This window comes from Eumetopias jubatus, unplaced genomic scaffold, assembly GCF_037043125.1.
Source record: "Eumetopias jubatus isolate StellerSeaLion01/CBP00866 unplaced genomic scaffold, mEumJub1_p1.0 scaffold_11, whole genome shotgun sequence".
Classification (NCBI taxonomy): domain Eukaryota; kingdom Metazoa; phylum Chordata; class Mammalia; order Carnivora; family Otariidae; genus Eumetopias; species Eumetopias jubatus.
Window position 1 is genome coordinate 66,337,358 of NW_028274817.1, and position 27,459 is coordinate 66,364,816.

At 37.0% G+C, this 27,459-nt stretch overlaps 1 protein-coding gene across 1 annotated transcript in view; it reads left to right on the forward strand.

The window, feature by feature from the left end:
• The window catches only part of ZDHHC15 (zDHHC palmitoyltransferase 15), a 149,285-nt gene that overhangs the window by 99,066 nt on the left and 22,760 nt on the right, over nucleotides 1-27,459 (forward strand). Inside the window, exons 8-10 of the mRNA XM_088028985.1 lie at nucleotides 2,833-2,965; nucleotides 4,557-4,683; nucleotides 6,374-6,477. Coding sequence (XP_087885111.1) covers nucleotides 2,833-2,965; nucleotides 4,557-4,683; nucleotides 6,374-6,477 — 364 coding nt within the window. The remainder of the gene's footprint in view (nucleotides 1-2,832; nucleotides 2,966-4,556; nucleotides 4,684-6,373; nucleotides 6,478-27,459) is intronic.

The window sequence follows — 27,459 nt, forward strand, 5'->3', positions numbered from 1 at the left end:
CCATTCACAGACTGAGCTACTACCCTGAATGTAAAGAAAATCTACTGTATCCAATTCAGCCGAGAAAGTGTCAGCCTCGGTCTTCACTATAGACCTTACTTGGTCTTCCAACAGAGTAGGCTACTGTTTAAGAACTCATAACAGAGTAAACAATGTTGCATTTTACACATTTTGCCTTGGCCCTTCAACTCAGTCAATCATCAAATACCACAATGCCATCCAGGTGCTGTACACTTTTTTTTTTCACTCTTGACACATAATATCTGGATGTGAATTAATTACCAAACATATGCCAGTATTCATGAGCACAAGATGAGCATAGCCTTGTCTTTTTCCTATTCCCTCATTTTTCCTCTAAAATAGATTAGCTCATGCCTGACAGATGGGATGTAAGAAAACCTGTCTTGGTTTGCTCTCATAATGAAAAGGGCATTGATGATTCAGAAAAATGCTTCTATGCAGTATCTCCAGCCAGAAAGCACTTTGGGGTGGTTTAGAGATGGCTTTCTCAGTTTAAATTGAGTCTCACCTTAAAATAAAAAGTAAACACTGCCATGTATTTTAAAAATCGTGTATCAAGGTGACTAGCGGTTCTCCTAAGAACAGCAACCTCTATTTGTATGATACTTTACCATTTTCAAAGCACTTTCATATCTATTATCTCATCTTCTCCTCACCACAACCTTATAAAGTACACAAAACAGGAATTATAGCCTCATTTAAAAATGATAAAACTGGGGCTCATAGTAGTTAAGTGACTTGCTCAGGATTATCCAGCTTGTAAGTTTCAAAGTCAGGCCTGGAGGCTATCTGACCCTAAGCCCAGAGATCTTAAAACACTATACCATATCCTACTGCCCATTATCATCCTGCTATGGAGAAGCTATAGCTCCTTTGGAATAAAGAATTCAGAAGACAATGATCAGGTCATGTTTTTCCTCTATATATTAACTTGAAGAGTAGCTACTTTGATAGGAAATTGATCTTTTACCTTATGAAAAAAGTAGTAATATACACCTTCCACACTGGGCCATGAATCTCTTCACAGAGACTATGAATTATTTTAGAACCAAGATAGTAGTGTTATGCTACCAGTATTCCCCTGAACTGTTTCTGGTGGTTATTGCTTTGAGTAATTTAGCTTGGTTATCTCCCGGGAAGGTAATTTCAAACACAGGGCCATCAACCTCTTCTAACAAAACAAAAAGAAAGGGGGGGGGACTTTATCAAGGGATATCCTTTGGCAGACAAAAGACAGTTCTACAAGAGTAATTAGGGGAGGAAAAGACTTCCAGCTTAGCTACCCAGGGTGTGAACTGACTTTCTGTCTGTCCCTCTTGCCTAGACATTTCCTATTGCCCATTTAAATATGAAAGATAAGAAGTAAAATAAATGTAAGCTTTAAAAGCTTTAACAAACATACTCAAAAAGTAGAGATTATGAAAGCAAAAACCTAGCTAGGCAAAACCCACTACAAAACAATATATAAATTTTTTCCTATAAACTCAAAACAAAACAAACACAAGCCAATCAAATTTAGTTTGGGAGCTTAGGCCAAGATTTTGTGGAGGGATCATTTCAGAAAGGAGCTTCAGATGAAGTTTTCTGAAGGTTGAAGTCCTTGAGGTAACTATGTCCTGGGGTGCTCTACCCCCATGCAAATTTTACCCAGACTACTCATCAGCTGAAAACATCTGACTGACTGACTTCCCCTTATCTTCATCCTTCAAACATATATACTCTGAAGGATCCCCAATATTTCCTTACATCAAAATGAATAAAAATCTTCTCTAAGAAAAAAAATCCATGCTATCTGAATTTTCCAAGTGTTTCCAAGTCTTAATTTTTTCCTTCCAAACTGAAGTAGAACCAGATCCTAATGTTAAGGTCCACTTCAATCAAGAATCACCTTTAACTTTACTACTCAAGAGCATTTGGAAATACTTTAATGCAATTCATCATGCCAAAAAAAAAAAAATGATCAGCACAGGAAAGGGGGAAATAAAAAACTTCTGTCAACTGCTCACTCCAAAACTGAAAATGTTTTCTAAAGTTCTCTTCAGAAGATAAAATGTGCATGCTGGTTTAGGGCTGCATGTAAAAAAAGAAAGTTGGTACCACATGGAAAATAAGATGTCCCAGATAACTATAAAAGTCTTTAGCTACCTACTTTTACAATTGCCTGTCAAATCCTGCTTGATTTTACTATCTAAAGAGCTATTTCACAGCATTTGATATATCAACACCTTCTACTTCAACTATAAAAAACATCCACACAAAATTTTCACTAGCTTTAAAGTCGGGTTATAACATATGGGTAGAGCATTTTGAAATTCTACCTATGTGTTTTAACTTCCTACAGGTATCATTGTGATGTTTTCAACATGCATATGTCCAAGGAAACATGATATATAAAGTATTTCAGAATAACCCATCTTGAGACAAGAGGATGAACCATATGACCTCAAGATCACCTCTGGCCAGTGATTCATAATTTGCAAACTAAATGGAGTACTAGCCTTAAGAGGTTGCATACCAATTATGGCCTGAATATACCCTTCTTACACTAGTATTCTCTAATTGCTGCAGTATATACTATGTTTTACACTGAACTTAATCAAGGATCCATTTTAGTCTTTGTAGGTTGAAAGCATATCCATAATGAGGTATGGTCATCAACAGAAAGAACTTTTATAAAAATTTTATAAAATCTGTTTTTTTTAATTCTAGCTAGACATTTTATACATATGAGAAAAGTGCTAACATACAGAAAAACTAGCCAAGCCTTATCACTTTAATCCTGTTTCTATTTGTTTATTATTTCTGTTCTAGGGGGAATTGCCCAGTGTTCGCTCAAAGTTCCATGTTCTTTTCCTCCTCTTTGTGGCCTGCATGTTTTTTGTCAGCCTTGTGATTCTCTTTGGTTACCATTGTTGGCTCGTCAGCAGAAACAAAACCACCTTAGGTAAGACTGGATATTAAGATGAGGGAAGAAACACATTAATGAATATCATAGTGGCATATGGATTATTCCCAAGGAAGAGGAAAAGTTCCAGTGAAGCATTTTATTTGTAGTGACATTCCTTTGCTTACAAACTGAGACAGATGTAAACACGTTTAACCAAACTGGAGAGCCATAGTGAATGAATAAAGTGTTACTGAATGAAACCTCACACAAAACCAAAATGGATCATTACTCTTTATAATTCACATTGGGTAATAACTCCCCAAATTTATAGCTTGAAAAATTTCTAAAAGGTGTTCACATGAGGAAGTGGAGGAAAAATCAGTACAGAAGGGAACATCAGAAGGGAGAGGTGAAGGTTAATAAAGATAGAAGACTCTAAATTATTGAGGGCATCCAAAGACAGAGTGCTGAGAAAGAATCCAAACCAACAAATCACTGGATATCTACAATCATCAAGGAGCTGTGGAGGACTGGGAATATGATAAATACACTGAATAAGTGAGTTTCTAGAAAATGAATACAAGAAATTAACATTTTTTTTCTGTTACTCTATACTCCAGGCTATTATTTGGAGAATTATGTTTCTGCTGGATTCCACTGTAACAACTTTACTTCATCTATAGTGAAACAAATATTTTCATTGTATACAAATAAATGCATGAGGAGTGAGGAGAAAGTGTCCAAATATTGAATGTTTAGCTAAGATAGATTGAGCAAAGTTTCGTACAAAAGCCACTATACATTTGGAACTCATTTACTAATAATGCTAACAGCTAAGAAAATATTTACACTCCTTTTCTAAACCATATATCTGTAGCACTTAGTTGCTAGGGTGGTAGATCAGCACATTTGGCTTAGACATAACTACAAAGTAGAGAAGTACTAAAAACTTCATGATAACAGAATTTGAAAACAAAGAACAAACAGGAAGTGGCTAGATGCAGCCGGTCCAACAGTGAAAGTATTTTTTGCTTAATGGGTAAATGTGTGTCTAAAAATAATGTGCACTAACATGGTCCAACTCCTCAGTCTTTGAGGTGATTATAGTTCATCTGTTGACATTTTTAATGGAGTAAAACTCAGTTTCTTACATTCGCAGGTTTCAGTGTAAACATCTTCATTTCTGAAATGTTTCAAAACCAAATCAATGTCATTACCAACTCTTTATGCATCATTACTCTAGTCGCAGCTCTAAAGATGGAGACCATTGGGCTGCTGCTGCCACTTAGATTCAAATAAAATACTGTTAAATTTGTTCTTTCATGCCTTACAATGCAGCAGCACAAAATATATAGTTCCCCGATGGCTGCTTAATTATTTCTATCATTATGTGATTCTTCTGCCTTTAAAAAAAATAGAGTACCAATTCTTTGCATTTAATAACAAAATGACTTTGTATTAAGTAATGAAACTTGTTTTTACTACGTAATTTAACAATAACTAAGGATGAGAGGCCAATGCTACCACAGCAAAAAGATACTGTAGCATCAAGTCACATTCATGGAGAACTGTAAGATCATGATAGTCCTGAACTTTGTTCCTTTATTGCTTTCTTCCTCTTTTCTTCAACTCCCCTATCCTGCCCTAGAGGCCTTCTGTACTCCAGTGTTTACAAGTGGCCCAGAGAAAAATGGGTTCAACCTTGGCTTCATCAAAAATATCCAGCAGGTGTTTGGAGATAACAAGAAGTTCTGGTTAATACCTATTGGGTCCAGGTAGGTAATTATTACCACTGAAAGAAGTTGATGCTGGACCATGCCTTGAAATAGGAAATTCTGTTTCAATTATAGTTTGCAACAAATAACAGTCCAGTAAAAAACTCTATTCCCCAAGTTTTTTTATTTCTAGGTTAAGAGAAATTAGGTGAGGGTATGATAAATAGACATTCTCATGCTTTGTGACAGTGTAAACTGGTACCACTCTTTTATAAATGAATTTGGTAATATGTATCAAAAATCATAAGAATCTACATGTCCATTGTCCTGTAATTCCACTTCTAAAAATCTATCCTCAAAACAAACAAACTAGGCATAAAAATATTCAACACAACAGTATTTCCGGCCAATAATTAGGAAACATCTATCCTAAACATTCAACAATATGATATATATATATATATCCCCACTGGCTGGAATATTATGTAGTTATAAGTAATAGTTATTAAAACTATGTCACAGTAAAGGGAAATGCTCACTCTGTTTTAAGTGAAAAATGTAGAATTGAAATGGTATATACTCTGTGATCAAAAATATATACAAAATATGTACAAATAAATCAGAAGAAAACAACAGAGGGGACACCTACCCTAAAAATGCTGTAAGTGGATAAGTGGTACCAGTTGGTGTTTCACAGCCTCATTTATTTAAGCTCTATGGTGTATCCTACTATCCTGGCTATAAAGCACAAGACAAAACTGTGTTGGTGGGTAATGTTGATTAATAACTGTTACCAGCAATTATTTGCACCCCACTAACACACATACACAAATACACACTATCACTATATCAAAGAGAGGTCTAAAATGAGTCTTCTCTGAAATAAAAAAACAAAAATCAAAGCCCATTCACTTATAATCAGTATACTTACATCCTCTGTAGAGAACTATCAGTAAAATCTGTCAACTTTCAGTTAACCACAATTATGAACAGGAGAAAAGGCATAGGTAATATAAAATGAGTAATCCAAAAGTCACTCAGATATAAATTTGCAATGCATTCAGATATATATACTCAAGTGTTCAAACTGTAGCCCACTGTAGCCAGAACTTAGTTCCCTCTGATGCATCCCATCTGTTGGTGGACAGAGATTCACCAAGGAGGTAGCCCTAGATTACCAAAGATATCCACAAAGTGGATCGCATGTGAGGGTAATTGCCCCCAAAATCTGCACTCCTAGAGATGCCTCACTCAGGCTCTTTCCCATAGTTCCTAATAACCTTTCTGCCATACAAGCCAAATAATGGGACATTCAGACATTAATACCTATCACCAATTCACAGCAACTTATCTCCAATATATCAATGATTCTGAATCTGCTAATTTTTGTTGAAAATTTAGAACCAAAGCAATAAGATAGTTGGATATAAATTCGGATGATCATTAAATGATATTTATGAAGCCCGCAATATGTGCATATTGCCATAACTGGGCATTGTGGGAGACAAGTTTAACAGTTGCTTACAAACCAAAACAGTAGACAATGATGCAGACAAACAAGACATAGAAATTAAAAGCAATACAGCAACTAAATGATGCTGTTGTAAAACCCAATTCCACCATGGCTTTAGCGAATAAGCTAAATGGTTTAAATCTTTGTAAGAAACCAGTCCTATTTCTAAGAGGGTTATTAGATTCACAAAAAGTCTATGTCAGCTGCAAGAGTTCACTGCCTTCCTTTCCCCGACAGCCCTGGTGATGGACACTCCTTCCCTATGAGGTCTATGAATGAATCACAAAACCCACTGCTAGCAAATGAAGAGCCCTGGGAAGACAACGAGGATGAAAACCGAGGTAAGGAGGCTCAGAAGGAAGTCTTTTCTCCACCCAGCAGAGCAAGCACTACTAAAGACCATGTTAATACAACCAAAGTAGTGGAGTGAGAAAACAGTGTCCAGAAAGATTACATAAGCATGTCAACCTCATAAGTGCCCTTTGGATAGAGAAGGGCAAGTATGGCCAGATTTGTGTAGCAAATACTGGTGGCTTAGGTTGGATTAGATGGCAGCTTGGAAGGTTTCTTAACAGTTTTGTGATAACCATGATTTATAACCAATCAGATAAGTCAGGAAACATAATAAACAGTGCTGTGTATATTTGTAAACAATCCTGCCATTTGGTCACTCATGGTGCTTTGCTTGAGTTAATTTAATCAGTGGACAGCAGCTCACCTTTCTCTACCCTAATTTTTTCACATTGGTTCAATTTTCTTTATTTTTTTAAGATATTGTTTATTTGAGAGAGAGAGTGAGTGAGAGAGAGAACACAAGCAGGGGCAGAGGGAGAGGGAGAAGCACACTCCCCTGCTAAGCAGGGAGCCTGATGAAGGGCTTCATCCCAGGACCCTGGGATCATGACCTGAGCCAAAGGCAGACACTTAACCAACTGAGCCACCCAGGTGCCCCTAAATTTTCATTAAAATATCATTCCCATTCTCTCCTAGAATGATTTAAATACACAAAGAAATATAGGATATGTAGGCAAGCCTACACGGCATGTAGTCTACTTTTCTAAAAGGCAGAGCAACAAAGGAAAAATGAGGAAGCAGAACTTTGTCCTTCCACCTTTCTCCCACCAGATTTTTGGATCATAATGAGATTGGTGTGTGTGTGTGTGTGAGTCTGTGAAAAGCTTTAAGTTAAGTTCTCATGTCACATACCCCTACCATCACCTGTTCTTTGTCTCCATGTGATGTTATGCTTACAACTGTGCCTCCAGCATGTGTTTATGTTGCTAATACCAGGCATCAAAGTGTAATTTTTACCAGCTAATCCCAATAATACAATAGCTGACAAAAATTTTGAGTGAGAAATTGTAGTACTTGTCAGAAACTATACCTGGGATGAACGAGGCTGATGAAGACACAGAAAAGCATTGAGGTGAGGAACAGAGATGGGAAGCATGTTTTTATAACTGTTTGCTCATTTAATTTTCTAGGTCCAAGGTTTCTATCTCGAAGTCCCTTTTTAGAGTAAGGCAGATTGCTAGGACTAAGGAAGATAAAACATTCCAAAATTCACAGTTACAAAGGGAAAGAGTTCTTGCCCAGCCACTGGGCACCTCCCATATCGACTCCTGCTGAACCTTCATTGAAAAACTGACTGTATTTTCACTTACCTTCCTTCAGCTATCATTCTTTCCATTTTTTGTCCTTCAAGTTTCTATTTAAATTCAATTAGTTAATACACAGTGTAATATTAATTTCAGGTATAAAATTTAGTAATTCAACACTAAATAAAGCACAGGGTGCTACCACAACATGTGCCCTCCTTAATCCCTATCACCTATTTAACCCATCACCCAAACACTTCCTCTCCAATAACCATCAGTTTCTTCTCTATAGTGAAGAGTCAGCTTCCTGGTATTCCTCTCATTTTTTCCCCCTATGTTTGGTTTCTTAAATTCCACATGAGTTGGGGGGAGGAGCAAGATGGTGGAGGAGTAGGAGACCTAAATTTCGTCTGCTCCCAGGAATTCAGCTAGATAGGGATCAAACCATTCTGAACACTTACGAACTCAACAGGAGATCGAAGAAAAGAATAGCAGCAACTCTCTGAACAGAAAAGTGACCACTTCCTGGAAGGTCTCTTCTGATTTGTTTAGTATATATTTTTCGGGGTTGTTGTGACCCTGTTAGCATTTTGTTCTCTCATTCATCTATTCTTCCCTGGACAAAATGACAAGATGGAAAAAATCACCTCAAAAAAAGAACAAGAGGCAGTACCAACTGCCAGGGACCTAATCAATATGGACATTAGTAAGATGTTGGAACTAGAGTTCAGAATGATGATTTTAAAGATACTAGCCGGGCTTGAAAAAAGCATGGAAGATATTAGAGAAACCCTTTCTGGAGAAATAAAATCTAACCAAGTCGAAATCAAAAAGGCTATTAATGAGGTGCAATCAAAAATGGAGGCTCCAACTGCTAGGATAAATGAAGCAGAAGAGAAAATTAGTGATATAGAAGACCAAATGATGGAAAATAAAGAAGCTGAGAAAAAGATAACTACGGGATCATGAGGGCAGAATTCGAGAGATAAGTGATACCATAAGATGAAACAATACTAGAATAATTAGGATCCCAGAAGAAGAAAGAGAGAGGGGGGCAGAAGGTATATTGGAGCAAATTATGGCAGAGAACTTCCCTAATTTGGGGAAGGAAACAGGCATCAAAATCCAGGAGACACAGAGAAACCCCCTCAAAATCAATAAAAATAGGTCAATAACTGGACATCAAATAGTAAAACTTAAAAGTCTCAGAGACAAAGAGAAAATCTTGAAAGCAGCTTGGGAGAAGAGATCTGTAACCTACAATGATAGAAACATTAGATTGGAAGCAGACCTATCCACAGAGACCTGGCAGGCCAGAAAGGACTGGCATGATATATTCAGAGCACTAAATGAGAAAAATATGCAGCCAAGAAGACTATATCCAGCTAGGCTGTCATTGAAAATAGAAGGAGAGATAAAAAGCTTCCAGGACAAACAAAAACTAAAGGAATTTGCAAACACGAAACCAGCCCTACAAGAAATACTGAAAGGGGTCCTCTAAGCAAAGAGGGAGCCTAAAAGTAAAATAGACCAGAAAGGAACACAGACAATATACAGTAACAGTCACCTTACAGGCAATACAATGGCACTAAATTCATATCTTTCAATAGTTACCCTGAATGTAAATGGGCTAAATGCCCCAATCAAAACACACAGGCTGTCAGATTAGATAAAAAACAAGACCCATCGATATGCTGTCTGCAAGATACTCATTTTAGACCCAAAGACATCCCCAGATTGAAAGTGAGGGGTGGAAAACCATTTACCATGCTAATGGACACCAAAAGAAAGCTGGGATGGCAATCCTTATATCAGACTAAATGGATTTTAAACCAAAGACTGTAATAAGAGATGAGGAAGGACACTACATTCTACTTAAAGGGTCTATCCAACAAGAAGATCTAGCAATTGTGAATATCTATGCCCCTAACATGGGAGCAGCCAATTATATAAGGCAATTAATAACAAAAGCAAAGAAACACTTCGACAACAATACAATAATAGTGGGGGACTTTAACACCCCCCTCACTGAAATGGACAGATCATCTAAGCAAAAGATCAACAAGGAAATAAAGACTTTAAATGACACACTGGACCAAATGGACTTCAAAGATATATTCAGAACGTTCCATCCCAAAGCAACAGAATACACATTCTTCTCTAGTGCCCATGGAACATTCTCCAGAATAGATCACATTCTAGGTCACAAATCAGGTCTCAACCGGTACCAAAAGATTGGGAAACATTCCCTGCATATTTTCAGACTACAATGCGTTGAAACTAGAACTCAATCAGAAGGGGAAATTCAGAAAGAACTCAAATACATGGAGGCTAAAGAGCATCCTACTAAGGAATGAATGGGTCAACCAGGAAATTAAAGAATTTAAAAAACTCATGGAAACCAATGAAAATGAAAACACAACTGTTCAAAATCTTTGGGATGCAGCAAAGGCGGTCCTAAGAGGAAAGTATATAGCAATACAAGCCTTTCTCAAGAAACAAGAAGGGTCTCAAATACACAACCTAACCCTACACCTAAAGGAGCTGGTGAAAGAACAACACATAAAACCTAAACCCAGCAGAAGAGAAATAATAAAGATCAGAGCAGAAATCAATGAAATAGAAACCAAAAGAACAGTAGAACAGATCAACGAAACTAGGAGCTGGTTCTTTGAAAGAATTAACAAGATTGATAAACCCCTGGCCAGACTTATCAAAAAGAAAAGAGAAAGGACCCAAATAAATAAAATCATGAATGAAAGAGGAGAGATCACAACCAACACCAAAGAAATATGAACAATTGTAAGAACATATTATGAGCAACTCTATGCCAGCAAATTAGATAACCTGGAAGAAATGGGTGCATTCCTAGAGATGTATAAACTACCAAAACTGAGCCAGGAAGAAATAGAAAACTCAAACAGACCTATAACCAGTAAGGAAATTGAAGCAGTCATCAAAAATCTCCCAACAAACAAAAGCCCGGGGCCAGATGGCTTCCCAGGGGAATTCTACCAAACATTTAAAGAAGAATTAATACCTATTCTCCTGAAACTGTTCCAAAAAATAGAAATGGAATGAAAACTTCCAAACTCATTTTATGAGGCCACCATTACCTTGATCCCCAAACCAGACAAAGATCCCATCAAAAAGGAGAATTACGGACCAATATCCTTGATGAACATGGATGCAAAAATTATCGCCAAAATACTAGCCAAGAGGATCCAACAGTACATTAAAAGGATTATTCACCACGACCAATTGGGATTTATCCCTGGGCTGCAAGGTTGGTTCAACATCCACAAATCAATCAATGTGATACAATACATTAATAAAGGAAAGAACAAGAGCCATATGATCCTCTCACTAGATGTAGAAAAAGCATTTGACAAAGTACAGCATCCTTTCTTGATCAAAACTCTTCAGAGTATAGGGATAGAGGGCACATACCTCAATACCATAAAAGCCATCCATGAAAAACCCACAGCGAATGTCATTCTCAATGGGGAAAAACAGAGCTTTCCCCCTAAAGTCAGGAACATGCAGGGATGTCCACTATCACCACTGCTATTCAACATAGTATTAGAAGTCCTAGCCACAGCAATGAGACAACAAAAAGAAATAAAAGGCATCCAAATCAGCAAAGAAGAAGTCATACTCTCACTCTGCAGATGATATGATACTTTATGGGAAAAACCCAAAAGACTCCACCCCAAAACTGCTAGAACTCATACAGGAATTTAGTAAAGTGGCAGGATATAAAATCAATGCACAGAAATCAGTGGCATTCCTATACACCAACAACAAGACAGAAGAAAAAGAAATTAAGGAGTCGATCCCATTTACAATTGCACCCAAAACCATAAGACATCTAGGAATAAATCTAACCAAAGAAGCAAAGAATCTGTACTCAGAAAACTATAAAATACTCATGAAAGAAATTGAGGAAGACACAAAGAAATGGAAAAACGTTCCATGCTCATGGATTGGAAGAACAAATATTGTGAAGATGTCAATGCTACCTAGAGCAATCTACACATTCAGTGGAATCCCCATCAAAATACCATCAACTTTTTTCAAAGAAATGGAGCAAATAATCCTAAAATTTGTATGGAACCAGAAAAGACCCTGAATAGCCAGAGGAATGTTGAAAAAGAAAAGCAAAGCTGGTGCATCACAATTCCGGACTTCCAGCTCTATTACAAAGCTGTCATCATCAAGACAGTATAGTACTGGCACAAAAACAGACACATAGATCAATGGAACAGAATAGAGAGCCCAGAAATGGACCCTCAACTCTATGGTCAACTAATCTTCAACAAAGCAGGAAAGAATGTCCAATGGAAAAAAGAGTCTCTTCAACAAATGGTGTTGGGAAAATTGGACAGCCACATGCAGAAGAATGAAACTGGACCATTTCCTTACACTACACACAAAAATAGACTCCAAATGGTTGAAAGACCTAAACGTGAGACAGGAGTCCATCAAAATCCTAAAGGAGAACACAGGCAGCAACTTCTTCGACCTCAGCCACAGCAACTTCTTCCTAGAAACATCGCCAAAGGCAAGGGAAGCAAGGGCAAAAGTGAACTATTGGGACTTCATCAAGAAAAAAGGCTTTTGCACAGCAGAAGAAACAGTCCACAAAACCAAAAGACAACTGACAGAATGGGAGAAGATATTTGCAAATGATATATCAGATAAAGGGCTAGTATCCAAAATCTATAAAGAACTTATTAAACTGAACACCCAAAGAACAAATGATCCAATCAAGAAATGAACAGAAGACATGAACAGACATTTTTCCAAAGAAGACATCCAAATGGCCAACAGACACATGAAAACTGCTCAACATCGCTCGGCATCAGGGAACTCCAAATCAAAACCTCAATGAGATACCACCTCACACCAGTCAGAATGGCTAAAATTAACAAGTCAGGACATGACAGATGTTGGCAGGGATGCGGAGAAAGGAGAACCCTCCTACACTGTTGGTGGGAATGCAAGTTGGTTCAGCCACTGTGGAAAACAGTATGGAGGTTCCTCAAAACGTTGAAAATAGAGCTACCATATGACCCAGCAATTGCACTACTGCATATTTACCCCAAAGATACAAATGTAGGGATCCGAAGGGGTACGTGCACTCTGATGTTTATAGCAGCAATGTCCACAATAGCCAAACTGTGGAGAAAGCCAAGATTTCCATCGACAGATGAATGGAAAAAGAAGAAATGGTATACACACACACACACACACACACACACACACACACACACACACACACACACAATGAAATATTATGCAGCCATCAAAAGGAATGAAATCTTGCCATTTGCAACGATGTGGATGAAACTGGAGGATATTATGCTGAGAGAAATAATCAGAGAAAGACATGTATCATGTGATCTCACTGATATGAGGAATTCTTAATCTCAGGAAACAAACAGGGTTGCTGGAGTGGTGGGGGGTGGGAGGGATGGGGTGGCTGGGTGATAGACATTGGGGAGTGTATGTGCTATGGTGAGCGCTGTGAATTGTGTCAGACTGTTGAATCACAGACCTGTACCTCTGAAACAAATAATACATTGTATTTAAAAAAAAAAAAGATAGCAGGAAGGGAAAAATGAAGGGGGGGAAATTGGATGGTAGACGAACTATGAGAGACTATGGACTCTGAGAAAGAAAGTGAGGGTTCTAGAGGGGAGGGGGGTGGGGGATGGGTTAGCCTGGTGATGGGTATTAAAGAGGGCACGTACTGCATGGAGCACTGGGTGTTATACGCAAACAATGAATCATGGAACACTACATCAAAAACTAATGATGTATGGTGATTAACATAACATAATAAAAAAAATCATATAAAAAAAATTCCACATGAGTCAAATCACATGGTATTTGTCTTTCTCTGACTGACTTATTTCACTTAGCATAGTTCTATCTAGCTCCATCCATGTCCTTGTAAATGAGAACATTTTATTCCTTTACATGGCTGAGCAATATTCCGTTGTATATAAATGCCACATCTTTATCCAGTCATCAGTCAGTGGGCACTGGGGCTCTTTCCATAATTTGGCTCTTGTAGATAATGCTGCTATAAATATCAGGGTGCATTTATCCCTTCAAATTAGTATTTTTATATACTTTGGGTAAATACCTAATAGTGCAATTACTGGACTGTAGGTAGTTCTATTTTTAACTTTTTGAGGAACCTCCATACTGTTTTCCAGAGTGGCTGCACCAGTTTGCATTCCCACCAGCAGTGTAAGAGGGTTCTATTCTCTACATTCTGGCCAACACCTGATGTTTCCTATGTTGTTCATTTTTGCCATTCTGACAGGTGTGAGGTTATATCTCTCTGTAGTTTTGATCTGTATTTCCTTGATGATAAGTGATATTAAGCATCTTTTCCTGTCTGTTAGCCATCTGGATGTCTTCTGTGGAAAAAATGTCTATTCCTGTCTTTTGCCATTTCTTAAATTGATAATTTGTTTTTTGGGTGTTGAGTTTGATAAGTTCATTACGTGTTTTAGATACTAACCCTCTATAAGATATGTCATTTGCAAATACCTTCTCCATTCCATATGGTGCCTTTTAGTTTTGTGGATTGTTCCCTTTGATGTGCAGGTGTTTTGTTTTGTTTTGTTTTGTCTTGTTTTGTTTTGTTTTGTTTTGTTTTGATGAAGTCCTGATAGCTTTTGTTTCCCTTCCCTCAGGAGACATATCTAGAAAGAAGTTGCTTCAGCTGATGTCAAAGAGGTTACTGACTGTGTTCTCCTCTAAGGTTTTAATAGTTTACTGTCTCACATTTAGATCTTTCATCCATTCTGAATTTACTGTTGTGTATGGTGTAAGAAAGTGGTCCAGTTTAATTCTTTGCATTTGGCTGTCCCATTTTCCCAGTAACCTTTGTTGAAGAGACTTTTTCCATTGGATATTCTTTCCTGCTTTGTCAAAGATGAGTTGACCATATAGTTGTAGGTTCATTTCTGGGTTTTCTATTCTGTTCCATTGCTCTATGTGTCTATTTTTTTGTGCCAGTAATATACTATTTTGATCACTACACCTTTGTGATATAACTTGAAGTCGGGAATTGTGATGCCGCCAGCTTTGCTTTGCTTTTTCAAGATTGCATTGGCTATTCAGGGTCTTTTGTAATTCTGTATAAATTGTAGGATTGTTTGTTGTAGCTCTGTGAAAAATGCTGGTGTTATTTTCAAAGGGATTGCATTAAATGTGTAGATTGCTTTGGTTAGGATAGATATTTTGACAGTAGTTCTTCCAATCCATGATCATGGAATGTCTTTCCATTTCTTTGTGTCATCTTCAATTTCTTTCATCAGTGTTTTCTCGTTTTCAGAGTATAGGTCTTTACGTCTTTGGATAGATTTATTCCTAGTTATTCTATGGGTTTTGGCACAATTATAAATGAGATCGATTCCTTGATTTCTCTTTCTGCTGCTTCATTATTGGTGTATGGAAATGCAACAGATTTCTGTGCATTGATTTTATATCCTGTGACTATGAAATTCGTGTATCAGTCCTAGCAATTTTTTGGTGGAGTCTTTTGGTTTCCTATACAGACTATCATGTCATCTACAAAGAGTGAAAGTTTTGCTTCTTCCTTGCTGATTTTGATACATTTTAATTCTTTTTGTTTTCTGATTGCTCTAGCCAGGACTTCCAGAAATACGTTGAATAACAGTGGTAAGAGTGGTCATCCCTTTGTTGTTTGTGAACCTGTAGGAAAAGCTCTCAGTTTTCCCCACTCGGGATAATATTAGCTGTGGTTTTTTTTATATATGGCATTTATTATCTTGATGTATATTCCCTGTATACCTACTTTGTTGAGGGTTTTTATCATGAATGGATATTGTGCTTTGTGAAATGCTTTTTCTCTATTTATTGAAATGATCATATGGTTTTTATCCTTTCTTTTATTAATGTGGTGTATCATGTTGACTGGTTTTCTAGTATGAACCAGCCTTGCAGCCCAGGAATAAATCCCACTTGATCGTGGTGAATAATTCTTTTAATGTACTTTTGGATCCAATTTCCTAGTATTTTATTGAGAATTTTTGCATCAGTGTTCATCAGGAATATTGGTCTGTAGTTCTCTTTTTTTAATTGCATTTTTTTATTTTATTATGTTATATCACCCTATATTACATCATTAGTTTTTGATGTAGTGTTCCATGATTCATTGTTTGCATATAACACCCAGTGCTCCATTCAGTACGTGCCCTCTTTAATACCCATCACCAGGCTAACTCATCCCCCCACCCCCCTCCCCTCTAGAACCCTCACTTTCTTTCTCAGAGTCCATAGTTTCTCATGGTTCATCTGCCCCACCAATATCCCCCCCTTCATTTCTCCCTTCCTACTATCTTCTTTTTTTTTTTTTATCGTATAATGTATTATTTGTTTCAGAGGTACAGGTCTGTTTTTCAACAGTCTTACACAATTCACAGCACTCACCATAACACATACCCTCCCCAGTATCTATCACCCAGCCACCCCATCCCTCCCACCCCCCACCTCTCCAGCAACCCTCAGTTTGTAGTTCTCTTTTTTAATGGAGTCTTTTCTGGTTTTGGTATCAGGGTAATGCTGGCCTCCTAGAATGAGTTTGAAAGTTTCCTTCCAATTTTATTTTTTTTGAGTAATTGGAAAAGAATAGGTATTAACTCTTCTTTAAAGGTTTGGTAGAATTCCCCTGGGAAGCCCTCTGGTTCTGGAGTTTTGTTTTTTGGGAATTTTTTGATTTCTGACTCAATTTCTTTGCTGTTTATCAGTCTGTCAAGTTTTCTATTCCTTCCTGTTTCACTTTTGGTAGTTTATATGTTCCTAGGTATTTATTCATTTCTTCCAGCTTGTCCAATTTGTTGGCATATAGTTTTTCATAATTCTCTTATAATTGTGTTTCTGTGGTATTGGTTGTTATTGCTCCTCTCTCATTTGTGATTTTATTTACTTGGGTCCTTCCTCTTCTTTTTGATAAGTCTGGCTAGGGGTTAATCAATTTTATTAATTGTTTCAAAGAACCAGCTCCTGGTTTCATTGATCTGTTCTATTTTTTTTTTTTTTAGTTTCTATATCATTTATTTTGCTCTAATCTTTATTATTTCCCTTCTTCTGCTGGTTTTAGGCTTCATTTTTTGTTGTTTTTCTGTTTTTTTATGTGTAAGGTTAGTTTGTTGCTTTGAGATTTTTCTTGCTTCTTGAGATAGGCCTGTATTGCTATATAATGCCCTCTTAGGACCCCTTTTGCAGCATCTCAAAGGTTTTGGGCTGTCCTGTTTTCATTTTCATTGGTTTCCATGTAATTTTTTTTTTAAATTCAATTAGCCAACCTATAGTACATCATTAGTTTTTGATTTAATGTTTAATGATTCATTAGCTGCATATAACTCATCACATCATGTGCCCTTCTTTTTGCCCGTCACCGAATTACCCCATCCCCCCACCCACCTCCCTTTCCATAACCCTCAATTTGTTTCCCAGAATCAAGAGTAGACTCTTTTTCCATGTAATTTTTTATTTCCTCTTTGATTTCCTCGTTGATCCATTCATTGTTTGGTAGCATATTGTTTAACCTCCATGTATTTGTGGTCTTTCCAAATTTTTTCTTGTGGTTGACTTTGAGATTCATAGTGTTGTAGTCAGAAAAGATGCATGGTATGATCTCAATCTTTTTTTATTTGTTGAGGCCTAATTTGTGACCTAATATATGATCTATTCTGGAGAATTTCCCATGTGCACTTTAAAAATGTATTTATTTATTTGAGAGAGAAAGAGAGAGAGTGCAGGGGGGAGGGGCAGAGGGACAGTAGACAATCTCAAGCAAACTCCCCGTTGTGTACAGAGCCTGATTCGGGTCTTGATCTCACGACCCTGAGATAATGACCTGAGCCAAAATCAAGAGTTGGACACTCAACCGACTGAGCTACCTAGGTGCCCCTGTCCCATGTGCACTTTAAAAGAATGTGTGTTCTGCTGCTTTAGGATAGAATGTTGTGAATATATCTGTTAAGTCCATCTGGTCCAGGGTGTCATTCAAAGCCATTGTTTCCATATTGATTTTCTGCTTAGATGATCTGTCCATTGCTGTAAACTTTCCATTGCTGTAAGTTGTGAAACATCAATTAGTTCCTTTATGTTTGTTATTAACATTTCTATACATTTGAGTGCTCCCATGTTGGCTGCATAAATATATACAATTGTTATATGTTCTTGTTGAACTGTCCCCTTTATTACGATGTAGTGCCCTTCTTCATCTCTTGTTATAGTCTTTGTTTTAAAGTCTAGTTTGTTTGATACAAGTATTGTTACTGTGGCTTTCTTTGACATCCATTTCAAGATAAATGTTTCTCCATCCCCTCACTTTCAATCTGCAGGTGTCTTTAGGTCTAAAATGAGTATCTGAAAGGCAACATAGAGACGGGTCTTGTTTTTTAATCCATTCTGACACCCTAGCTTTTGATTGGAGCATTTAGTTCATTTACATTCAGAGTAAGTATTGATAGATATGTATTTAGTGTCATTTATTACTTGTTTTGACATTGTTTCTGGAGATTTTCTCTGTTCCTTTCTTGTCTTTGTCACTTTTGGTCTTTTCTTTCCACTCAAGGAGTCCCCTTTAATATTTCTTGTAGGGCTGGTTTAGTGATCACAATCTCCTTTAATTTTTCTTTGTCTGGTATACTATTTCCCCTACACTTCTGAATGATAGGCTTGCTGGATAGAATATTCTTGTCTGCAGGTTTTTCCCATTCAGCACGCTGACTGTATCATGCCACTTTCTTCTGGCTTGTCAAGTTTCTGTTGAGAAATCTCCAGCTTGCTAGTCTTCTTTTGTAAGTTAGGGACTTTTGTTGCTTTTAAGATTTTTTTCTTTATCACTATATTTTGCAATTTTAATTACAGTATGTGTTGGTGATGGCCTGCTTTTGTTGATTTTGATGGAAGTTCTCTGTACTTCCTGAATCTCAATATGTTTCTCCAAATCAGGGAAGTTTTCAGCTCTTATTTGCTCAAATAAATTTTCTGCTCCCTTTTCTCTCTCTTCTTCTGGAACTCCTGAATATTAATGTTATTACATTTGGTGGAGTCAGTGAGTTCCTTAAGTCTGTTCTCATGTTGCATAAGTCTTCTTTCTCTCTTTTGTTCAGCTTCATTATTTTTCATTATTTTATCTTCTGTATCACTTATCCGTTCCTCTATTTCTTCACTCCTTGTGTTTATTGCATTAAGTCTGTTTCTAATCTTAGTTATTTCATTCTTCCTTTCTGTTTTTTAACTCTTTTATCTCTGCATTAAGGGCCTCCCTGAAGTCTTCCATTCTTTTCTCAAGCCCAGTGTGTATCCTTATGATTGTTGCTTTAAATTTTCCATCAGGCATGTTACACTTATCTGTGTTCCTTAGATCTCTGTTCATGACTTTATCTTGTTCTTTACTTTAGGATGAATTCCTCCATCTTTGCATTTTGTCTAAGCCTCTGCCTTCTTCTCTGTGTTAGAAAAGTTATCGTTCTTGCTCCTGAGTAATGGCTTTATGAAGAAGTCATGTAGTGTCCAGGGCCTGACACCTCAGGAAGTGTCTGGTGTATGCTGGGTGCACTCTGCTGTTGTGTTTTGGCTGCTCTATCCTTCAATCCAGTCATGTGCTCTTCTTGCCTGCAGTGAGCAGTGTTTGGTCCTTGACCAGAATGTGGTGTTTTAACTAGGTGTGCTCTGGTCTGCTTGTGAATTGAGACCTGATACTACTTCCACTAGAACTGAAGCCCTACAGAACTCTCTTGTTGGGAGACATACTGTGGACAGGGACTTCCACTGGTGTTCTAGGGAAGGGGCCCACCGTGCTGGGACTAAGGCTAACTTAACCAAGTAGGGCAGTAGTGCCAGAGCACAGAGTGTGGGACTTGGAATAAGCTGGTTAGGCAGCTAATGTTGGTGCCATACTGTTTACCGTAGGTGGCTCTGTGTTTATGTTGAGGGGCAGGGGAGGGAAATGGCACCCACAGGCTCCTTTGTCCCTGAAGAGGCATATCTGTGAATCTGCCCTCTCAGGGATGCACTCTAAGAAGAGCAAACACTATCCCCCTGTGTGCCGGAGGCATTCTTCAGATCACTCTTTCCATGCCATCTGCCCCACAGGTTGTTTGTCTCCCTTCTCTCCAGGAGCAGGGCAGTGCCCTCAAGGCTCTATCCATCCAAGCCTGCCAACCTTTATTTTTTTCTATTATGTTCAATTAGCCAGCATATAATACATCATTAGTTTTTGATGTAGTGTTCAATGATTTATTAGTTCCGTATAACACCCAGTGCTCATTACCACATGTGCCCTCCTTAATACCCATCACCCAGTTACCCCATCCCCCAACCCCCTCCCTTTTGTAACCCTCAGTTTCTTTCCTGGGGTCCAGAGTCTCTCATGGTTTGCCTCCTCTCTGACTTCTTCCCATTCAGTTTTCCCTCCCTTCCCCTGTGGTCCTCCACACCTCCCCTTATGTTCCACATATGAGTGAAACCATATGAGAATTGTCTTTTTCTGCTTGACTTATTTCACTTAGCATAATCCCCTCCAGTTCCATCCATGTCTATGCAAATGGTGGGTATTCATCCTTTCTGATGGCTGAGTAATATTCCATTGTTAATATGAACCACATCTTCTTTACCCATTCATCTGTTGAAGGGCATCTCCACTTCTTCCACAGTTGGCTATTGTAGACATTGCTGCTATGAACATTGGGGTGCATGTGGCCCTTCTTTTCACTACATCTGTATCTTTGGGGTAAATAACTTGTAGTGCAATTGCTGGGTCATAGGGTAGCTCTATTTTTAACATCTTGAGGAAACTCCATACTGTTTTCCAAAGTGGCTGTACCAGCTTGCATTCCCACCAACAGTGTAAGAGGGTTCCCCTTTCTCTACATCCTCGCCAACACTTGTTGTTTCCTGTCTTGTTAATTTTTGCCATTCTAACTGGTGTGAGGTGGTATCTCATTGTGGTTTTGACTTGTATGTCCCTGATGGCTATTGATGTTGAACATTTTTTCATGTGTCTGTTAGCCATTTATATGTCTTCTTTGGAGAAGTGTCTGTTGCTATCTTCTGCCCATTTCTTGACTAGGTTATTTGTCTTTTGGGTGTTGAGTTTAAGAAGTTCTTTATAGATCTTGGATACCAGCCTTTTACCTGTAATGTCATTTGCAAATATCTTCTCCCATTCTGTGGGTTGCCTCTTAGTTTTGTTAACTGTTTCCCTTGCTTTGCAAAAGCTTTTTATCTTGATGAAGTCCTAAAAGTTCATTTTTGCTTTCCCTTGCCTTTATAGACCTGTCTTGAAAGAGGTCACTGTGGCCAATGTTGAAGAGTTTACTGCCTATGTTCTCCTCTAGAATTTTGATGGATTCCTGTCTCACATTTAGGTCTTTCATCCATTTTGAGTTTATCTTTGTGTATGGTGTAAGAGAATGGTCTAGTTTCATTCTTCTACATGTGGCTGTCCAATTTTCCCAGCACCATTTATTGAAGAGACCGACTTTTTTCCACTGGATATTCTTTCCTGATTTGTTGAAGATTAGTTGACCATAGGGTTGAGGGTCCATTTCTGGGGTCTATGTGTCTGCTTTTGTGCCAATACCATGCTTTCTTGATGATCAGAGCTTTGTAATAGAGCTTGAAGTCAGGCATTGTGATGCCCCCAGCTTTGGTTTCCTTTTTCAACAATCCCCTGGTGATTAGGGGTCTTTTCTTGTTCCATACAAATTTTAAGATTGTTTGTTCCAGTTCTGTGAAAAATGTCAATGGTATTTTGATAGGAACTGCATTGAAAGTATAGATTGCTCTGGGCAGCATAGACATTTTCACAATATTTATTCTTCCAATCCGAGAGCATGGAATGTTTTTCCATCTCTTTGTGTCTTCCTCAGTTTCTTTCATAAGTGTTGTGTAGTTTCTAGAGTATAGATCCTTTACCTCTTTGATTAGGTTTATTCCTAGGTATCTTATTGTTTTTGGTGTTATTGTAAATGGGATCGATTCCTTAATTTCTCTTTCTTCAGTCACATTGTTAGTGTATAGAAATGCAACTGATTTCTGTGCATTGATTTTGTATCCTGCCGTGTTGCTGAATTGCTGTATGAGTTCCAGTAATTTGGGGGTGGAGTCTTTTGGGTTTTCCACATAAAGTATCATGTCATCTGCAAAGAGAGAGAGTTTGACTTCTTTGCCAGTTTGAGTCCAGGGCCAGAAGACTCCCCAGGGGAAACCTTTATTTTTTTTTAAAGATTTTATTTATTCATTTTTGTGTGAGAAAGAGAGCGTGCATGAGTGTGGGGGAGGGGCAGAGGGAGAAGCAGACTCCCCACCGAATGGGGAGCCTGATGTGGGATTCAATCCCAGGATGCTGGGATCATGACCTGAGCCAAAGGCAGACGCTCAACCGACTGAGCCACCCACGCGCCCACCTGCCAACCTTTAAAACTCCAGTCCTACAGCCTGCTGGTTGCAAGAACTCACAAAAATCAGCCACTCTCATTTTCCCAGCCAATGGCTTTGGGGAATTGTTCTCCTTGTGCATTTCCCTGTGTGCTCCTCTCTCGCCTTTCTCTGTGACCACTGCTCCCTCCCCTCCACAGCACCCACAACCCATTTTTTCCCCAAACCACACCTCTGCACTTCCTACCTTATTCTTTGTGGCTTCTTCTCTCCCTTTAGTTGTGCAGTTTGTTCTGTCAGTCTTCAGGTTCATTTGTAGGGTATTTAGAATGATTTCATAGCTATCCAGTTATGTTCCAGGGATGAGACAAGTCTAGGGTCCTCCTACTATGCCACTGTCTTAGCTCCAGCTATCACTCTTTCTGAACAGACTTTTAGTTACAGAAGTTACAAGTGATCAGAATTTTAGTTTTGTTTAAAAAAAAAAAACAAGCTCTAATAAAAAATCAGAGACATGTAGGGTGTTATTAACCTGTTTTGAAATATTTCCACAATGGCAAAAGCTATTCACATCTGAGTATTATATTGGTAAGCAGAATACTCTAAATTACAAATGTAGCACTACATCATAGAAAGGATTTTATTTTAAGTCAAACGCCTTTATTGACAGCTCACTGCCTACTAAATAAAATGCAAGATACTTAGGGCAAATTATCTAAGCCAGATTTTCCTCCTTGACATTATCTCCCATCTTTAAGGGCCTTGAGTTGCCCTCTTTCAGCATCTCCATCTCCTCTTGGGATTTTTCTCCATCAGTTCTCACAGTGATCATCACACCTGGCCACCAAGAATAGTGTTCCTCCATCAAAGGTATGGCAATAGCAGATTCTATTTAAGAAGAACATTACTGAAACCTAAGGAAAATATAAAATAAAATGGAATGAAAATAGTCAAGTTTCTGAAATTGAAGTTTTTGCATTAACAGATCCAATAAGTAGAGATGAGCTTTCACTGACATCTAACTGTATTTTAGCACCAGGTAAGTTGGTAAACATTATAGATACATTACTTAGTTCTTTCCCCAGAACTTGCAGGTAGCATGTCTTGCTGTTTTCCTGGATAAACTAAATTCTCAGATCCAAACTTCCAGACATTCTAAAAACACCAATAATATTATCCTATATGACATTCAGAAAATCACCAATTTCTTGGATTTGAGCACATGTAATTAAGAAGTCTTCTATCTGTTGATATCTAGAAAAGCAAGAACTATATTTTATAAGGTAATTATTAGTTCCAATGAATAAATGCTCATAAACAAATGATATCAACCATCTTTTATATAAAATTTTCTGATATCTGTAAATTTTCCATGGCCCCTTTTCATTTATAAATACCATTAGATAATACCAATTCATAATCATGTGTCTTCACTAGTAGTTCCTTTCTCTTCAATATGCAGTTTTTCTTAACTGATGTGCCTGGTCTTCATTTTGCTTCCTTCCAAAAAGTCTACAACCTAGCGATATAATTCTCCTGGTCTGCCTAGAGATAGGATAGAGGAGTAAAGGAATGACTACTTCCTAGTAGCTGGCCCAGAACCTCTCAAGAGTGGAATAAATTATTATTATTATCATTGAAGTATAATTGACATACAATGTTATATAGGTTTCAGGTGTACAAAATATTAATTTGACAATTCTATATATTACTCAATGCTTACCACAATAAGTATAGTCACCATAGCACATTATTACAATATTATTGACTATATTCCTTATGATGTACTTTTTATCTTAATGAATTATTTATTTTATAATTGAAAGTCTGTATCTCTTACTCTCCTTTACCTATTTTGTTCATTCCCCAAACCACCACCCTCTGGCAACCACCAGTTTACTCTCTGCATTTAAGAGTCTGAGTTTTTTGTTTATTTTGTTTTTTAGATTCCATCATGTAAGGAAAATCATATGGTATTTGTCTTTCTCTCATTTATTTCACTTAGCATAATACCCTGTATGTCTCTTCACATTGTCACAAATGGCAACATCTCATTTTTTTGTGTGGCTAATTTTTTGTGTGTGTGTATATATATATATATATATATATATATATATTATATATATATATATATATTACATCTTCTGTATTCATTCATTTATCAATGGACAGTTAGGTTGTTTCCATATCTTGACTATTGTAAATAATGTTGCAATAAACATAGGAGTGTATATATCTTTTCAAATAATTGTCTTTTGTTTTCTTTGGATAAATACCAAGTAGTGGAATTACTAGATCATGTGATATTTCTATTTTAAAATTTTTGAGGAACCTCCATAATGTTTTCCACAGTGGTTGTGCCAATTTATATTCTCAAGAACTGCACAAGGGTTCCCTTTTCTCCACATCTTTGCCAGACTTGTTATTTTTTGTCTTATTAATACTAGCAATTCTAACAGATTTAAAGTGATATCTCATTATGGTTTTTATTGAGCATCATTTCATGCATTTGTTGTCCATCTGTATATCTTTGGAAAAATACCTATTCAGGTCCTATGCCCATTTTTCAATCAGATTGTTTGTGGGATTTTTTTGCTGTTCAACTCTATATTTTTTAACATATTTTTAATATTAAGCCCTTGTTAGATATATCATTTGCAAATATTTATGTTCATTTAGTAGGTTGCCTTTTTTTTGTCGATAGTTTCCTTTGCTATGCAAAAACGTTTTATTTTGGTGTAGTCCAAATACTTCACTTTTACTTTTGTTTACCTTGCCTGAGGAGAGATATTAAACATATTGCTAAGGCTGAAGTCCAAAAAAGCACTGTCTACATTTTCTTTTAGGAGTTTTGTAATTGCAGGTCTCACATTTAGGACTTTAATCCATTGTGTTTTTATTTTTGTATATGGTGTAAGAAAGTGATCCAGCTTCATTTGTTTGTAACTGTCTAGTTTGCCCAACACTATTCATTGAAAAGATTGTCTTTTCCCCATTGCATATTCTTGTCTCCTTTGTCATAGATTAATTGATCATATGTGTGTGGATTTATTTCTGGGGTCTCTATGCTGTTTAACTGATCTATGTGCCTATTTTGTCTAGTACCATACTGTTTTGATTACCACAACTTTGTAGTATGTCTTGAAATCTGAGGTGGTAATACCACAAGCTTTGTTCTTTCTCAGGATTGCTTTGGCTATTCAGGGATCTTTGTGGTTCAATACAGATTTTAAGATTATTTGTTCTAGTTCTTGTTTTATTATATGTTGATAGGCACTGCATTGAATCTATAGATTGCTTTGAATAGTATGGACATTTTAACAATATTAATTCTTCCAATCCATGAGCATTGTATATCTTTCCATTTGTTTATGTTATCTTCAGTTTATTTTACCAATGTCTTATAGTTTTCAGAGTATACAACTTTCACCTCCTTGGTTAGATTTATTCCTATGTATTGTATTCTTTTTGATGCCATTTTAAATGGTATTGTTTTCTTATTTTTTTCTGCTACTTTGTTATTAGTGTATAGAAATGCAACAGATTTCTGCATATTAATATTATATCCTGCAACTTTACCAAATTCATATATCAGCTCTAATTTTTTTTGGTGGAGTCTTTAGGGATTTCTATATGAAGTATAGTGACCATTTAACTTCTTCCTTACCAATTTGGATACTTTTTTTTTTGAAGGATTTTATTTATTTATTTGTCAGAGAGAGAGGAAGAGCACAAGGAGGGGGAGCAGCAGGCAGTGGGAGAAGCAGGCTCCTCACTGAGCAAGGAGCTCAGTGTGAGACTCGATTCCAGGACCCCAGGATCACAACTTGAGCCAAAAGCAGACTCTTAACCAACTGAGCCACCCAGGCATCCCTGGATGCCTTTTATTTAATTCTGTTGGCTGATTGCTGCAGCTAGGGATTCCCATACTATGTTGAATGTAAGTGGTAAGAGTGGATATCCTTGTCTTGTTCCTGAGGTTAGAGGAAACATTTTTAGTCTTTCACCATTGAGTATGATGTTAGTTGTGCGTTTTTCATATATGGCCTGTATGTTGGGGTATGTTTCCTCTAAACTCACTTTGTTGAAAGATTTTAATCATGAAAGGATGTTGTATTTTGTCAAATGCTTTCTCTCCATCTATTGAGATGATCATATGCTTTTTAATCTTCCTCTTGCTAATGTGATATATCACATTAGTTGATTTGCAAATATTGAACCACCCTGACACTCTGTAATGAATCCCACTTGATCATAGTAAATGATCCTTTAATGTATTGTTGAATTCAGTTTGCTAATATTTTGTTGAGGATTTTGCATCTATGTTCATCAGAACTATTGGCATGTAGTTTTCTTTCTATTCTCTCTTCTCTCTCTCTCTCTCTCTCTCTCTCTCTCTTTCGTAGTGTCTTTGGTTTTGGTATCAGGGTTACATTGGCCTCATAAAATATATATGGAAGCTTTCCTTCCTTTTCCATTTTTTGGAATAATTTGAGGAGAATAGGTATTAACTCTTCCTTAAATGTTTGATAGAATTCACCTGTGAAGCCATCCAGTCCTGGACTTTTATTTGTTGGGAATTTTTTGACTACTGATTTAATTTTATTACTAGTAATTGGTGTTTTCAGATTCTCTGTTTTTTTCTTTTTCAGTTTTAGAAGATTATATGTTTCTAGTACTTTATCTAATTTCTTCTAGTTGTCTAACTTGTTGGTATATAATTTTTCATAATATTCTCATATAATTGTTTGTATCCTGTGGTGGTTGTTATTTCTCCTCCTTCATTTCAGATTTTATTTATTTGACTCCTCTTTTTTTCTTAAATGACTCTGGCTAAGGGTTTATCAGTTTTGTTTATCTTTTCAAATAACCAGTTCTTGGTTTCATTGATCTTTTTTATTGTTTTATAGTCTCTATTTGTTCTTTTTTTCTGGTACTTATATACCTTTAGGTATATAATTAGGTTGTTTATTTGAGATTTTTCTTGTTTTTTGAGGTAGGAGTATATCACTGTCATCTTCCTTCATAGAACTGCTTTGTGTCCCAAGGATTTTGGAACATTGTGTTTTCATTTTCATTTGTCTCCATGTATTTGATTTTTTTGTTGTTGTTGATGATTCATTGGTTGTGTAGTAGCACAATTCTTAGCCCCTGTGTGGTTTTGTTCTTTCTAGTTTTTTTCTTGTAATTGCTTTCTAGTTTCATTGTTTTGTTTGAAAAAGATGCTTTACATGATTTCAAACTTCTTAAATTTATTGAGAACTGTTTTGTGGCCTAACAAGTGAT